General features: G+C 40.4%; 5 protein-coding genes across 5 annotated transcripts; 3 read left to right on the forward strand and 2 right to left on the reverse strand.

The window, feature by feature from the left end:
- Positions 1-529: 529 nt before the first annotated feature.
- On the forward strand, positions 530-1414 carry BBA_07855 (solute carrier family 25 member 45; the record flags this gene model as incomplete). The annotated part of the gene is made up of 1 exon (XM_008602952.1): positions 530-1414. One exon carries the CDS (start codon positions 530-532, stop codon positions 1412-1414), a length of 885 nt encoding a protein of 294 aa, XP_008601174.1.
- Positions 1415-1550: 136 nt separating this feature from the next.
- Positions 1551-4412, reverse strand: BBA_07856 (RSC complex subunit (RSC1); the record flags this gene model as incomplete). Its single annotated transcript, XM_008602953.1, has 5 exons — positions 1551-2429; positions 2503-3062; positions 3115-4015; positions 4064-4166; positions 4216-4412. 5 exons carry the CDS (start codon positions 4410-4412, stop codon positions 1551-1553), a joined length of 2640 nt encoding a protein of 879 aa, XP_008601175.1.
- A 439-nt stretch (positions 4413-4851) lies between these two features.
- BBA_07857 (OTU-like cysteine protease) lies at positions 4852-6057 on the forward strand (the record flags this gene model as incomplete). The annotated part of the gene is made up of 4 exons (XM_008602954.1): positions 4852-5206; positions 5258-5517; positions 5584-5947; positions 6023-6057. The coding sequence occupies 4 exons, from the start codon at positions 4852-4854 to the stop codon at positions 6055-6057; spliced, it is 1014 nt and encodes a 337-aa protein (XP_008601176.1).
- A 39-nt stretch (positions 6058-6096) lies between these two features.
- Positions 6097-7411, reverse strand: BBA_07858 (transmembrane protein UsgS; the record flags this gene model as incomplete). The annotated part of the gene is made up of 4 exons (XM_008602955.1): positions 6097-6823; positions 6871-7043; positions 7099-7205; positions 7273-7411. The coding sequence occupies 4 exons, from the start codon at positions 7409-7411 to the stop codon at positions 6097-6099; spliced, it is 1146 nt and encodes a 381-aa protein (XP_008601177.1).
- A 1809-nt stretch (positions 7412-9220) lies between these two features.
- BBA_07859 (uncharacterized protein) lies at positions 9221-12338 on the forward strand (the record flags this gene model as incomplete). The annotated part of the gene is made up of 7 exons (XM_008602956.1): positions 9221-9470; positions 9527-10850; positions 10959-11037; positions 11658-11678; positions 11988-12019; positions 12139-12145; positions 12330-12338. 7 exons carry the CDS (start codon positions 9221-9223, stop codon positions 12336-12338), a joined length of 1722 nt encoding a protein of 573 aa, XP_008601178.1.
- Positions 12339-13453: the final 1115 nt, after the last annotated feature.

The following is a 13453-nucleotide window of genomic DNA, read 5'->3' on the forward strand; positions in this document are numbered from 1 at the left end:
TAATTAAATTAAATATAATATATTTTTTATATTATAATTATAAAAACTAATAAAGAAGAAGATTTTAATTAGTTTTAAATATTATTTTATATTATAATTAAATTATTAATAGTTAAAAGATAAAAGGTTAGGTAGAGTAACTTACTTACTTATCTAGCTTATTTACTTATTAACTATATTATATATTAAAGTTATTATATTAAAAAAGGTAGCTATAAGTATATAGTAGCTGCTAGTATATATAATAACTAGCTTTAAGAGTAGGTGTGTAGCACGTGTAGTATATCTTTAGGTGCCTCCTATTATGTATATGAAAAGTACCTCGCTTATTACGAGTAAGCCAATTTCTGAGCTTGTACGGATTAGGTAATCCACCACTCTCTCATGAATTGCACCCACATCAGAGCAATTGACTCCAATTCCAATCGATCTATCCCATTCTGTCCTACCACAATTTCCTGCAGTCGGAGGCCGGCTTTCATACAGGCAATTTGTGTAGCGAGGTTCTGCTGGCTCTCATTGGTTACTTATGTCTACCGATTTTTGGGCCGGCTATGTGAGCGGCGCTGTAGGGATCATCGTCGGCAATCCACTTGATATTCTGAAACTCCGTCAACAGACCCAGCATGCAGACAGCACAATGCTTACTTTCCACAATACCAAATCGCTACTGGCTGGCTCTGCAGCGCCGCTTCTCGGTTACGGCGCACTGAATGCTCTCCTGTTCGCATCATACAGCCACACTAAATCAGTACTCCGCCGCGCTACGGGATCAGAACTGAGTCTCGGCATAACTTGGGTGGCTGGCGCTGTTGCTGGCCTTGCGACATGGGTAGTCAGTGCCCCAACAGAGTTGGTCAAATGCAGGGCTCAAATTGCACTGCCGACGGCGAATTCTAGCTTCAACATTGCTAAGGATATCTGGCGCAAGGAGGGAATCAGGGGCCTCTATTTCGGCGGCCTTGTCACCGCACTTCGAGACAGCATCGGATATGGATTTTACTTCTGGTCCTATGAGCTCGCAATTCGAAGTTGGCCGATGCCGGATGGTCGAAAAGGTCTTTCCATCAGGAACGAAGCCCCTCGAGTAATGCTCTGCGGTGGCCTGGCGGGAATCGTTACCTGGGCAAGTGTATTTCCACTTGATGTGATCAAGACAAGACTCCAGACTCAAATGGCGATACGATGTCGGGACACAATCCAGGAGACGGTGCAACCGGGACGAAAAGGCGCCTGGCTAATAGCCAAGGATACGTTCCGCGAAAACGGCACAATGCCTTTCTTTCGCGGCCTTACAGTGTGCAGTATAAGAGCCTTCATTGTCAATGCCGCACAATGGGCTGTCTACGAAGGTCTTATGTACAAGTTCGGAGAGGGCAGATTCCGTGATGAAGAGGTCGCAGAGCATACTTAGATTGTATGGCAGCGTAATTCGTACAGAAAAGCCATTTATGCTCATGAGACGTATATCCAGAGAACTATTGCGCGAACTATGTTTTAAGGTCATTGGTATCCGTATCCATCATATATCAAGCATATGAAACCGGAAATCAATTGCTGAGACCAGCCTCTTGCTTCCATTTTTCCGTGTCCTGACCAATTTGCCGGAACCACTGGTCTACAGCGTCCCTGGCCTCCGAAGCGAGGCGTCCATCTGTTAAGTCAACACTCGAACCAATGCGTTTTGAAGTGCTCTGCAAAGCTGCTTGGTCGCGTGCTTTTCGCTTATTCTCTCTCTGTGTTCGCCAATCTTCACGCCCTGCGATATACCGGAGGCTATGTCCTAGGCCGCTGTCCTCAGGAGATAACTGATGACGAGGGCGATCTGAGGGTGGTGCAGTGAAGAAAAGGACCCTTCCGGCATTGTCACGTTGAAGCTGGGCTCGAATCTGAAACGGCAAAGCTTCGTTTGTGCTGTCTGGGAGTGTGTAGACCTCTGGCGGGCGGGGTGGATTATAGGCATTGTTGTGGTTACCTGGCTGAGGCTGAGTAGCGATATTCCGCGAGCCGGGGGCTATATTGTACCCTGGCGTGGTGGGGTTTCCGACCTGCTGATAGCGCATGACGGCTGAAGTCTGGGAATAACTGCCTGGGTAGCCTGGCGCAAAACCAGATTGATGCTGCTGCATGTACTGTGCGGGGCGTGCCGAGGTTGCATGCGCTGGTATCTGCGGAAGAGGCACTGGCGTCTGATGCGGAGGATGCGCTCCTAGCTGAGGTGTACTCGGCTGGACATCCATCGTTTGTGTGTGATCGTGACCAGGAGATGCGGGCCCGAGAACAGAACTATAAGAAGCATCGCCCGAGACTTGATGGTCTGCGGGCACGTCCCTTCCCTGAGAAACCGCTGAGTTCCGACGAGCTGGATCGAGCTGGCTCTCAACAGAAGCAGCAGGGTTCATCGAAGAGGAATCAGGTGGTGGCGTTTCCTTTGAGTTGTTAGTTAATGTCTGATATCAACTATTACGAGCCAAGGTTGAATTGGAGGAATTGAGCACTTACATGCGATTCTGGCGGCCGACGATGCACAGCGCCAACAATCGGCGGCGCGTTCGGACTGCCCCAAGTCGGACGTGGAAGCTCATCTGAGACCTTTGCGTCCTCGCGCAAAAGATGTTTAATTGGACTGGGCACTTTTTTCATCCGACGGGGCCCATCGAAAAGATCCATTTCGTAGTCGCGGTCTCTTACTTCGTCTGGAACACAGCTTGCCCAGGTCTTGATCTTGTTAAAGCGAAAATTTTCCTCGTTGTATCGGGATTCGCACACGTAAACATGCTTATCAGCAGGAAGGCCGCGCGGCCGGCCTTTGTTGAATCGTGTCACGAACATAACGAAGCAACGATCCACGACCTCGCCAATTTGGTGGTCGCGGTATTGCCCTGTCTTAACAACCTCGTGCTCGAAGAAATGCTTCTCAAAGCGATGAACAGTTTGCTCAGGCCGATAGTACCAGCATGCATTGATCCATTTTTCTCCTTCGCGATCTTGCCACATGCGGAAGATCTGGCCAACTGTGGGTTTCGCGAGGTCGTTTGGGTTGCGGATATGAACCCAGTCCCCTGTTCTATGTGAATAAATGACTTCTTGCGCACACCAACTCACATCACTTACCAACTCTCCAGACGTTCGCATCCTGCTCGATGAGGGCTACTGGTAGCTTTCCATTCTCGTCACGAAATTCATCATCTGACTTAGCTTTCTCTTGCTCGGCCAAAGTCTGAGTTTCCTTTTGTAATTCAGCGGCAGCTTTGTATACCTCGCTTTGATCTTCATTGTATGCTTTCGCGTTCTCAAACATCATATTCATATCGTCGAGGAATCTGTCAACACTGTTGTACTTCTTGCGCTTGGCTTTCTTTTTGATGTTGTCGAGAGCAATTGGATTCAGAATTGTTTGATAATAGTCCGGTAGCGCCGCTCTGTCAGGAAGTTTTTCGAATGGTGTGACGAGCAAGGCACCATCACTTGCCTTGAGCCGCCGAACGCCCTTGAGAATCGACGAGATGCGAGCCTCGACTGGTGTAAGAACCATTGGAGGACGCCCTCTTCCTTTGTGAGCATCCTCGTCTATGTCAACATTGCGACCTTTAGCGGATGACCGTTGGAGCCTGCGTTTACGACGCCTACTAGCACTAGCACCATATTCATCATCGTCGTCGTCGTCGTCGCCGCCATCGTCGTCGTCATCGTCGCCATCGTCGTCGTCTTCTTCTTCTGCTTGGTCGTCGTCCACATTATCATCATGATTCAAGTTCTCCGCCTCCGGATCTTGAAGTGGAGAATCTTCCACAGGAGGCAGTTCACCAAGATCGGGCAGAGCGGCCTCTTCTTTGGTAATTTGTGAAGATTGAACAAGCTTGTGCAACTCTTCCTTGAAGAATCCTTGCAGTTTGATCGCGGCGTTGAAGATAGGTGCCGACGGACGGTTATAAACTTGCGCATTGTGAAAGATTTGTGCGACGTCTTTGACAAATTCTGTGAAGTTCGCGTATTGTTTTTTTTGTATCTTGCCCTGTCCGCATTTAGACTCGCGTCATTGTTTGTGATAGTTCATGCATACCCTAACAGTGCTGAATGCCACTGGATTCGATATGATTTCGAAATAATCCGGCACAGTTCGGCGGCTCGGAATGCGCTGAAAGCCTGCGGCAAGTTCTTCGCCACTGGTAGTCCATTAGCTATGATTCAAGACTCTTTTGCATTGCTACTTACTCTTCAGAGATCGTGGACAAAGACGTGGATAGCCGATCAATCAGTTCGTACAAATCGTCGCGCCCGTCAACGATCATTTCGCCTTCCGCATCACTTTCAACTCCATCCGGACTGTTGGTTATCATGTCTACATCGTCGTCGCTTTGTGGAGTCGCAGATTTGCGCCGCGCAAACGCGGAGCTGCGCCTGCTAGACATTTGAAGAGCTTGACCAAGTAGCAGATTGAAAGGGTTTCGAGTTATCTACTAGCGTGGTGGGAAATGAGATCGAAGCATCAGATAATAGCGGCGTATGTCGCGTGGCTGAAGTTGGACGTGTTGAAAGCGAAGTTGGGAAGCGTGTCAAACTCCCAAGCGACATGCGGAGGAGAGGTGATTATGTAACCCACTTTCAGGCCTCTGATTGCCACCAGTGTGGCAATGTCACTCCAGACAAGAATAATTCCCGTCACGCGGTCTGAGTCTGGGAAGGTAATAAATAGGTTAGTGAGGCGAACAACATGGCAACTTGTGTTTGATTCAAATCAAGACAACACCCCCGAATCTTGTTTGTCAGATCCTGATGCCACACAGACACACAGAACCACAGCATCCATTTTACTCTTTCTTCACCCGGCTTCAACTCTGAGAACTCAATATGAAAGTTCGTTACAAGTGGCCAGGTGGAACTGGCATCATCACGCTGGGGGACGATGCTACGTTAGCAGATGTGGTGCAGGAGTTGGCATCTAAAACCTCTCTCAGTAACTTTGGTATCAAATTCGGACAGCCTACTGCAATGAAAACTCTGGATATGAGTGATCTCGATCAGTTGGCAAAGAAGCTCGGACTTCATGGAGAGACGCTGACTATTGTGCCGCATGACGCGCGCTCGTCACCTACAAAACAATTCGCTGGCGAGACGGGGATTCTTGAACCCGAAATTCATCGCAGACAGACATTGATGCCCCAGGATGTCCATGTGCCCTGGGAAGTTAGAGATGGAACTCTCCGTGAGTCAGAGATGCACAAATAGTATCCAACTACTGGCACTGACAAGACAGTACTGCGAGTAATGCCAAGCGATAACAGCTGTCTCTTCACTGCATTCGGCGGTGCTTTACCACAACAAGTGCTACCATCGAAACTGCGACAGATGATGTCTGATTACATCCAAGAGCACGTGGACGTGTATTCCGAGGCCATTTTAGGAGTACCTCCTGACAAATATTGTCGGAGCATTGTCGACCCAGATAGATGGGGAGGCGGTATAGAGCTGAGCATTCTTTCCTCTATCTTCGACATAAAAATATGGACATTCGATGTAGAGGCTAGTGTCCCGCACCTCTAATGAACGGAAAGAACAATATCTGACCTACTGAAGACGCAGAATCCTATATCGTTCGGGGAAGGGAAACGTGACCAGTGCATTCTGGTATATTCTGGCGTTCACTACGATCGCATAGCCTTTAGTTATTCAGAATATCCTCACACGGCTCCTATGCTACCCATCGAAATGGACCGAACTGTATGGCCTATAGAAGATGAAGAAGTCCTCATTAAAGCTCAGGAGTTAGTCGGAAAGCTTCACGGCGCACATTACTACACAAACATGGATGGACTGCTTCTCAAGTGTGACATTGCTGACTGTGCTTGGATTGGATCAGGACAAGCCGAGGGCCAAAGGCATGCCGCAGAAACAGGCCACGCTCAGTTGAGTGAGATCGTTGACAAGCAGACAGATGCTGTACTTCGTAAGTGCAATATACGAGGTTGCGACTTCATGGGGCAGGGGGATGTTGCGACAAGACGACACTCGCAGGATACAGGCCACGAGTCTTACTCGGTAATTGAGGATTGGTAGCATTGAGATAGGTAAACTTGTTATAACCTTTGAACTGCCTCATGCGTGTTCAGTGTTTGTGAAAGAATGAGTCTGCAGGCTGTCCAAATTTGCCAGCGACAGACTTAGTATTTCATGCTTGTTCCTCCAAATCTGCTGACTCTGGGCGTACTGCCGGGCTTCTGATACAGGGGGTGGTGGTTCGGTGATTTTGGTCACTAGATATGCTGTAGACGCCTCAGCAATTCCATATATCAAGACCCCTACGAGGGGAACGCGTGTGAGAATATAAAAGCCCAGCCCGAAGCCAAATAAAACACCCTCGCGATTCCTGAACCAATTGCGTTTCTCATCCTTTGTAAAGTGTATGCGGGAGAAATACGGTACCAGAAGTTCGCGCATTAAACTGCGAGATGAGAAGTATGTCTGCAGAAATATGACGAGATATCGTCGCGGTAAGAATATGCCGGCACCGAATATGACGACTGCAGGCCCTGTTCCAACAGCTTGTTTGAAAGTGTAGAAACTGGCAACTGGCAGTACGAATTTACCGATTCCTGGGACATGCGACAACGCAAAGATGGCGAGAGAAAGTAAGGCTTTGCGGCCGAATCTGCTCAAGAAGGCATTGACGGCGATCCAAGTGTCTGTCTTCTTTAGCTTTACGGCAGAAGGTCCACCATATTGGCTCAAATTCGGATAGTAGAGACCGCGAAGTTGACACTGGTCGTCATGCTTATGCTTTTGTGTATATGTCAAATCTACCCATTGTAAGGATTGCATAAATCTAGCTGGTCAGCGCGTACAGAACGAGACGTCAAACAGAACCCATACAGATTATCCAGAGTTGGCACCATATAACGCATGAGTACCATCAGAAAGAAGGGGATTTGCAATACATATTCCGCCATGAAATCGAGGCCATTGATGAGCGAGTCGTCCCATGTAACTGATTCCAAAGAAACGAATAAGGAAAGTAGCCAAATAGTCAACTTAGCAATGGCGATCTAAGTGAGTCTGTATTAGCTAAGGTCTAAGAAGCATACTGAGGCACAGACGTACTGGGATGGACACAATGAGACGTATTGCGATGCCTATGGCGACGGCATACGCCGCCTGCTTGTAGTGGTCGCTGGTGAACATGGCTGGATTCTGAAGCGCTCGATGAGCTAAGACCAGTACGTTAGTACAACAAAACTCGACTGGGAGATAAGCACTCATAAATATAGCACGTACCGCCAACTAGAGTGAGCTGCATGCCCCGAAGTACAGCATTGATGTCGAAGTTCGAAAGATCTAGGAGCGTGCTAGATTTTGGAGGCCGACTTGGGGGCGTGCGCGAGGTCCCGCCAAGTGACTTCGAGACTTTGTCCATGACTCTCGGATGATAGTGACTGTTTACTATTTTGGTTCTGTCTGTCAATATGCTACGAGTTCTTCGCGAGAATGCCAGCGCGTGACAAAGCTTCTACTGCCTAGAAGTTGACGTACACCTGCCCGCACCCGTCGCTCCGCTTGCGTGCTGTAGGGCTAGGTGGCCACCATAGCCTCGTAGATACACACCAGATACTACTAGAATAAATAAGAAGATAATTTATTATTATATTAAATCTACCTATTTAATAAATTATATATAAGATAAATAATTAAATTCCTTAGAAAATCTAGTTTATTAAAATAAAAAATAAAAAGTTATTATAAATTATTTAAAAAGATATAAGAAAAAAATTATATTTTTAAAATAAAAAAGTACTTTTAAATTATTTAAGTCTAATAAAAAGTTTAGAAATAAAAATAATAAATAAATTATTAACATAATTATTTTATTTTTTATATTTATTTTTATGATTTTATTATTTATATATAATTTAAGAAAAATATTATTAGTCTTAAAATTCTAAATTTATAATAATACTTAATAAAATCTAGTAATATTTTCTAAAATTTAACTTTTAATTTTTTAAAGTAATAAAGTAGTAAAAATACTTAATATTACTTAAGATATAATTTTAATATTTTTAGTAGCTTTTATATTAAAGAAACTATTTATAACTATATAGCTATAGTAGCTGCCTAGCCTTATAGTACCTAAGTAGAGTAATAGGTGTAGGTATACATAGGTAGTTACTATAGCTACCTAGCTACTATTAGTTAACGTATTAACTTTAATATAATATAATTAATTCTATAAAATAGTTATTAAAAGATATATTTAAATATTTAAGTAGCTTTAAAATACTTTAATTTCTTTATAATCTTTTTAGTATTCTTATATATATATTCTACCTCTTTATTTTATCTAATATTAATATATATTACTTTATTTTTTAAAATATTCTAATCTTAATAATTTTAAATTATAATATATTTAACTTAGAAAACATTTAATTTAAATATAATATTATTAATTTTTATATTTAAATTAATAATATAATAAGAAGATTTATTAAATTATTTAAATTATTAATTATTATATATAAATATTAAACTTTTTTTAGTTTTTTTTCTTTTTTTCTTCTTTAATCTTTATTAATTATATATATTTTTACTACCTTTTAAATATATATTATTTAAAGCCTATATTTAACCTAAGACTATTATAATAAAAATATAAAGTAATATATATCTAAATAAGCTATTATAATTCTTATATTTAGATAACTAGGCTAATATAAGAAAAGGTCTTTTTACTAGACTTATATATATATAGTTTATAAATTATATTATATTTAAATTAAAAGCTAAGGTTTTTCTCTAGGTATTCTAGTTTTTCTTTAACTTACTATTATAAAGATATTAAATAAGCTATTTTACTTAGTATATAATAATAATAATAATATATAAAATATAGTCTTTAATTAACTAATAAATAATATAAGATATAGTCTTTAATAATAGATTAGTATTTAACTTATATTACTAATTATTAATAAATATTATTTATTATAATATTATAATAAATAAAATATAAAAAAAGATAAGTTTCTATTTAAACTAGTGAACTTCTGCGACAAGAATTGTCTTGAATAGCACTGATTAGCTCTAATTTCTCGCCAATATAGTTGAGCGTCAGACTTCACGCCTTGCCATCAATGAATGGCCCAGTGGCTTCATGACCGTCAAACACTGTCCATGAAGCGCGTTTTGGCCCGTGCCTGAGAGGGCACCCGGAGGGACCATTCTCATGGAGCGTCATGAGCAACCTCGGCTCCTGCAAAGGCGAGTCGCAACGGCACCAACGATCCTGCCGCCCCCTACAAAGACACAACACTCTGGAGAGAAGGTCAAAGAAGAGATTGGTTCTTTATACAGCCACGCAAATGCGAAGGTGATATCTCTGGTAGCGCTCAGCGACCAGACGTACAGCTTGGACAGCAGCAAACGAGATACAGTCGGCCCATGGCAGTCCCATTTCGAAAGAACGATTGCATTTGGTAAGGCTTTGGACATCAAGTGTTTATTTGAATCTGCGCTTACACTGTACACTTAGGTTCTCTGAGACTTTATCGAGCTCCAGGCTCGGTGGCCTTCTTAAGCTGTGGAAGTGCCTTGCAGCCAATGTTGCCCAAAAGCCAGTGCTGGTGCATGGAAGACGATGGTAGCAAGTTCATTCTACAGATACGTCCCCCAAGCTACTGGCGAATAGAAATAGCATCTCCAGATTCGCCGTGTCATAGCCTTCGCGACTGTCTCGCGTCTATCCTGCTGCTGGACAAGACCCCTTGTCCCTTCAAGGAGTCAGTGCCAATATTACTTCCTCCAAGACCTCTGTCTAGACCACTCTTCGTTCAAAAACGGCGACCGTGGAAATCACTACGCAGCTATTCATCAGAGCTAACCTTAGCTAAATCGAGCACCGTGTGCGACGACAACCAACCTCTCGAGAAGGGTTCGATCAAAGAGGTGATTACAAAACATAAAATAGAACCCCCCAACAAAGTTATACAAAAAGAGGATAGGTCTCACGAAATGGAATCGTCCAAGGTCACAAAAGGGTCTGAAACTCCCAGAGGTACCATTAAAGTCATCAAAGTGGACTTCAGCATTCTGTTGGAAGATCATCCCAAAGCGATTGACGAACCGAAGCCGCCGACACTCTGCACGCAATACGCATTGGGCTTAGAGGAGGGTCCGGACTCGGACTCGTCGAAAAACACAGCATGCTCTCTTTTCGCGGGCGTCGGACAGACGAGCATCACACTTGAGCGGGATTCAATGGCGATCACCAAAGCGAATCAAGCAATCAAACCCGTGCGACCGAATAAGAAGCCAACAGATAACAATGAGTGTCTTGGCACGAATAGAGGGAGAAGGCATCGACACACCGTCGCGTCAAGTTGGCGTGATGTTGACATGACAGCTTTGGTTAAGAAAACAAGTGGTGACGGCGGGATGCTTTCAATAGGGCTGAATCGCCCCAAGGTAGCAACCACCGCTCACGAAACCCAATCGAAGGAGTGTTCTGAGGCGATGATGATATTGGAGACTGCATTGGCTCAAGGAACTTCGCAATTGGAAAGTTACCAACCGCACTCAAAGCTTGCACCACAGCTACGACTATGTCGGAAAGAGCCAATGGACGCGGACAATACCCCCACGACAGAAGCTGGGGGGTGTGCCAGAGAATCTTCTTCGGCCGATGCGTATTCGAGTGCTTACTCGTTACCTTATGTTTTGCTGCTCAAAGTAATATCTACAATCTTCCAGGCGATATTCGGCATCGTGGTATTGGGATGTCGGACGGCCATTATCATTGTCGTTCGGTGGTGGATGCCGGTCGAGGAGATCGAGTCGAAAACTGGTGTGCCAGCTTTGTATGTAGACGGTCATGATACTCCCCTGTATTTCTAGATAATCATGATGCCAAGTACTTACTGACCATGCGTGCACTGGTCAGATATCTATAATAAGTAATCGGGCAGCCAGCAATGGATTTACGAAGCATCTGGAGTAACTCGTACACACATTTATGATGCTTGTATGTACACGTGTATTATGTGCGTATGTGTGGGTATTGTGCGTGCGTATCATGTGCGCGTTTGTCTAGAAAGTCCATGTCTTCTGGCGTGGATAAACCAATTTGACGACGGACAATTGTTTGCCTGGTTTTAAGGCTTCTCCCCTAGAGTCGAAAATTGCCTAGGGTTTGAACATCACGGTCATGACATTGCTCTCGGATCGCACCGTCAATAAATGTTGTGCCTCGTTTTTTTTCTTTATCGAGTTCTGCTTCTGCCAGCGGATCCTTAAGAAAAAAAAAGAGGTCTGTAGTGTCAGCACTCGGCCAAAATCACTTGGGAAAAAATCGATGTCAAGCATTAAGCAGCTGTACTCGTAAGATTACCGCTATTGAAACCATAAAGGAGGGTCTCGAGTTCCGTATTTAATAGCTTTCCACAAAGCAGACCAGATCTTAGATAGATTAGATGCTTTTCAACTAGATAGTATTGTTTACGCTCCCCCTTTTGACTTATTCACAGCTATTGGCCAGAATCCATTTTTTCCAAATATTACAGGGGCTTTAATAGTCAGCCACCAACGTGGCATGACAGAATCTTAATCATGACAATAACACGCTGGTCTTAAATTGACTACTGCAACAGCTCTACTACCAAAGATAGCCTAAAAACGCGGTCAATTACGTATGTATAATCGTTGATTTTAGACTAAAAGGCCTTAAAACCTCTCCCCTACATCTATACGTAGGTTCTACAGTACACGTGCCACACACCCACTCTTCGAGTTGGGTGTTGGATACACCCGCGGCCGCAAAGCAAAAATATTTTCAATTACTTATATCAAAATAATATCTCATATATACTTAGATATATAAGATATTATTTAATTATTAAATAATATTATTCTTATAAGAAAATGATTATATTATTTATCTAAAAGTAATAATTAATTATTAAAAATATAATAAAAATATATATAAAGAGTAATGCTAGGTAGATAGTGCTATATTGCTAGGTAGACAGGTGTACGTGACGCCCTACCTAGGCTACACTAGCGCAGTACCTTAATTTTTACGTATGCGCCTACTATAACTAAAGTACCTTTTTAGACTTACCTAATTTAGCTATTTATATTAACTTTAAGACTAGTAGTAAGTAACTATTATAGATTCCTCTTTTTTCCTTCTTTTATTATACTACTACTAGTAATAGTAGACTTATCTATTAGCCCTAAAATTCCTCTATTACTAGTACTATTACTCTATCTTTCTCTTTATATACTTTTTTTTATATTATAACTTTTTTATTATTTAAATAATACTATAATTATTAAAGGTAAAATAATAAAAGTTACTTAGCCTAATAGTAAATATATTATTAATTATTACTAAATTACTTATAATAAAGACTATTATTAAGCTTTTTAAGATAATAGTTTTTAAAAAATAAGATTTATAAAAACTAATTACTTTTTTTAAATTAATATTAAAATAAATAAAAGACTAGCTAACTAGTAAATATATAAGGTTTAAAGTTAGTTTTTATAATTACCTTATATTCTTTAATTTTATTATTTATTATATTTATTATTATTAAACTAAAAAATAATAAGTCTTTAAAGTAAAGCTTTTAAAGCTAAAGACTTTACTTACTTAAGAATTTAATAATATCTTATAAATTACTTACCTAAAGCTAATACCTTTTTAAATAGATGAAAATATTTATAATAACTATTAATAAGTTAAAAAATAGTTATTTAATAATATAACTTTTATATAATAATAAATTTAAATTCTTTAATAATAAAGTCTTTAATATTATATTAAATATAATAAAAATAAGCTTATTATTATATTTTAGACTTATCTTTAATATAAGAAAATATAAAAGTAATTTTTATATATAATTAAGTTTAATAAGATATATTAAAATAAACTATTTTAAAATATATCTTTTCTAGATTATTAAAATAACTAACTAATATTTTATTATTAATCTTAGTTAAGGTCTTAGTAATATAAAGATTTTTAAGAGCTATAAGTAACTTTTTAACTAACTTAATAAATTCTAATAATCCTTTAATATCCCTTAGCTAAAGGTTATAATTATAAATAATAAAACTATTTTTAAAAAGATACTATATAAAATCTAGCCTAAGATTTAATAGTAACTCTATATCTTCTATATTAATACTAATATTTAAAACTATATTAATACCTATTAAGTTAAATTAAATAATAATATAATTAAGTTAAAAGAAGTTAAAATACCTTTATATAATTATCTTAACCTTAATAATACTATAAATTCTATTACTAAAAATAACTATACTAGTATATTAACTATTTAAAAGAAGGTTATTTTTATATTAACTAAAGCTAAATTAATTACTTATTAATAAATAATAAAAAAGTAATATAACTAATTAATAGAAATATTATAATATATTACTATATATT

Source organism: Beauveria bassiana (assembly GCF_000280675.1).
Source record: "Beauveria bassiana ARSEF 2860 unplaced genomic scaffold BBA_S00028, whole genome shotgun sequence".
NCBI classification, from domain to species: Eukaryota; Fungi; Ascomycota; class Sordariomycetes; order Hypocreales; family Cordycipitaceae; genus Beauveria; species Beauveria bassiana.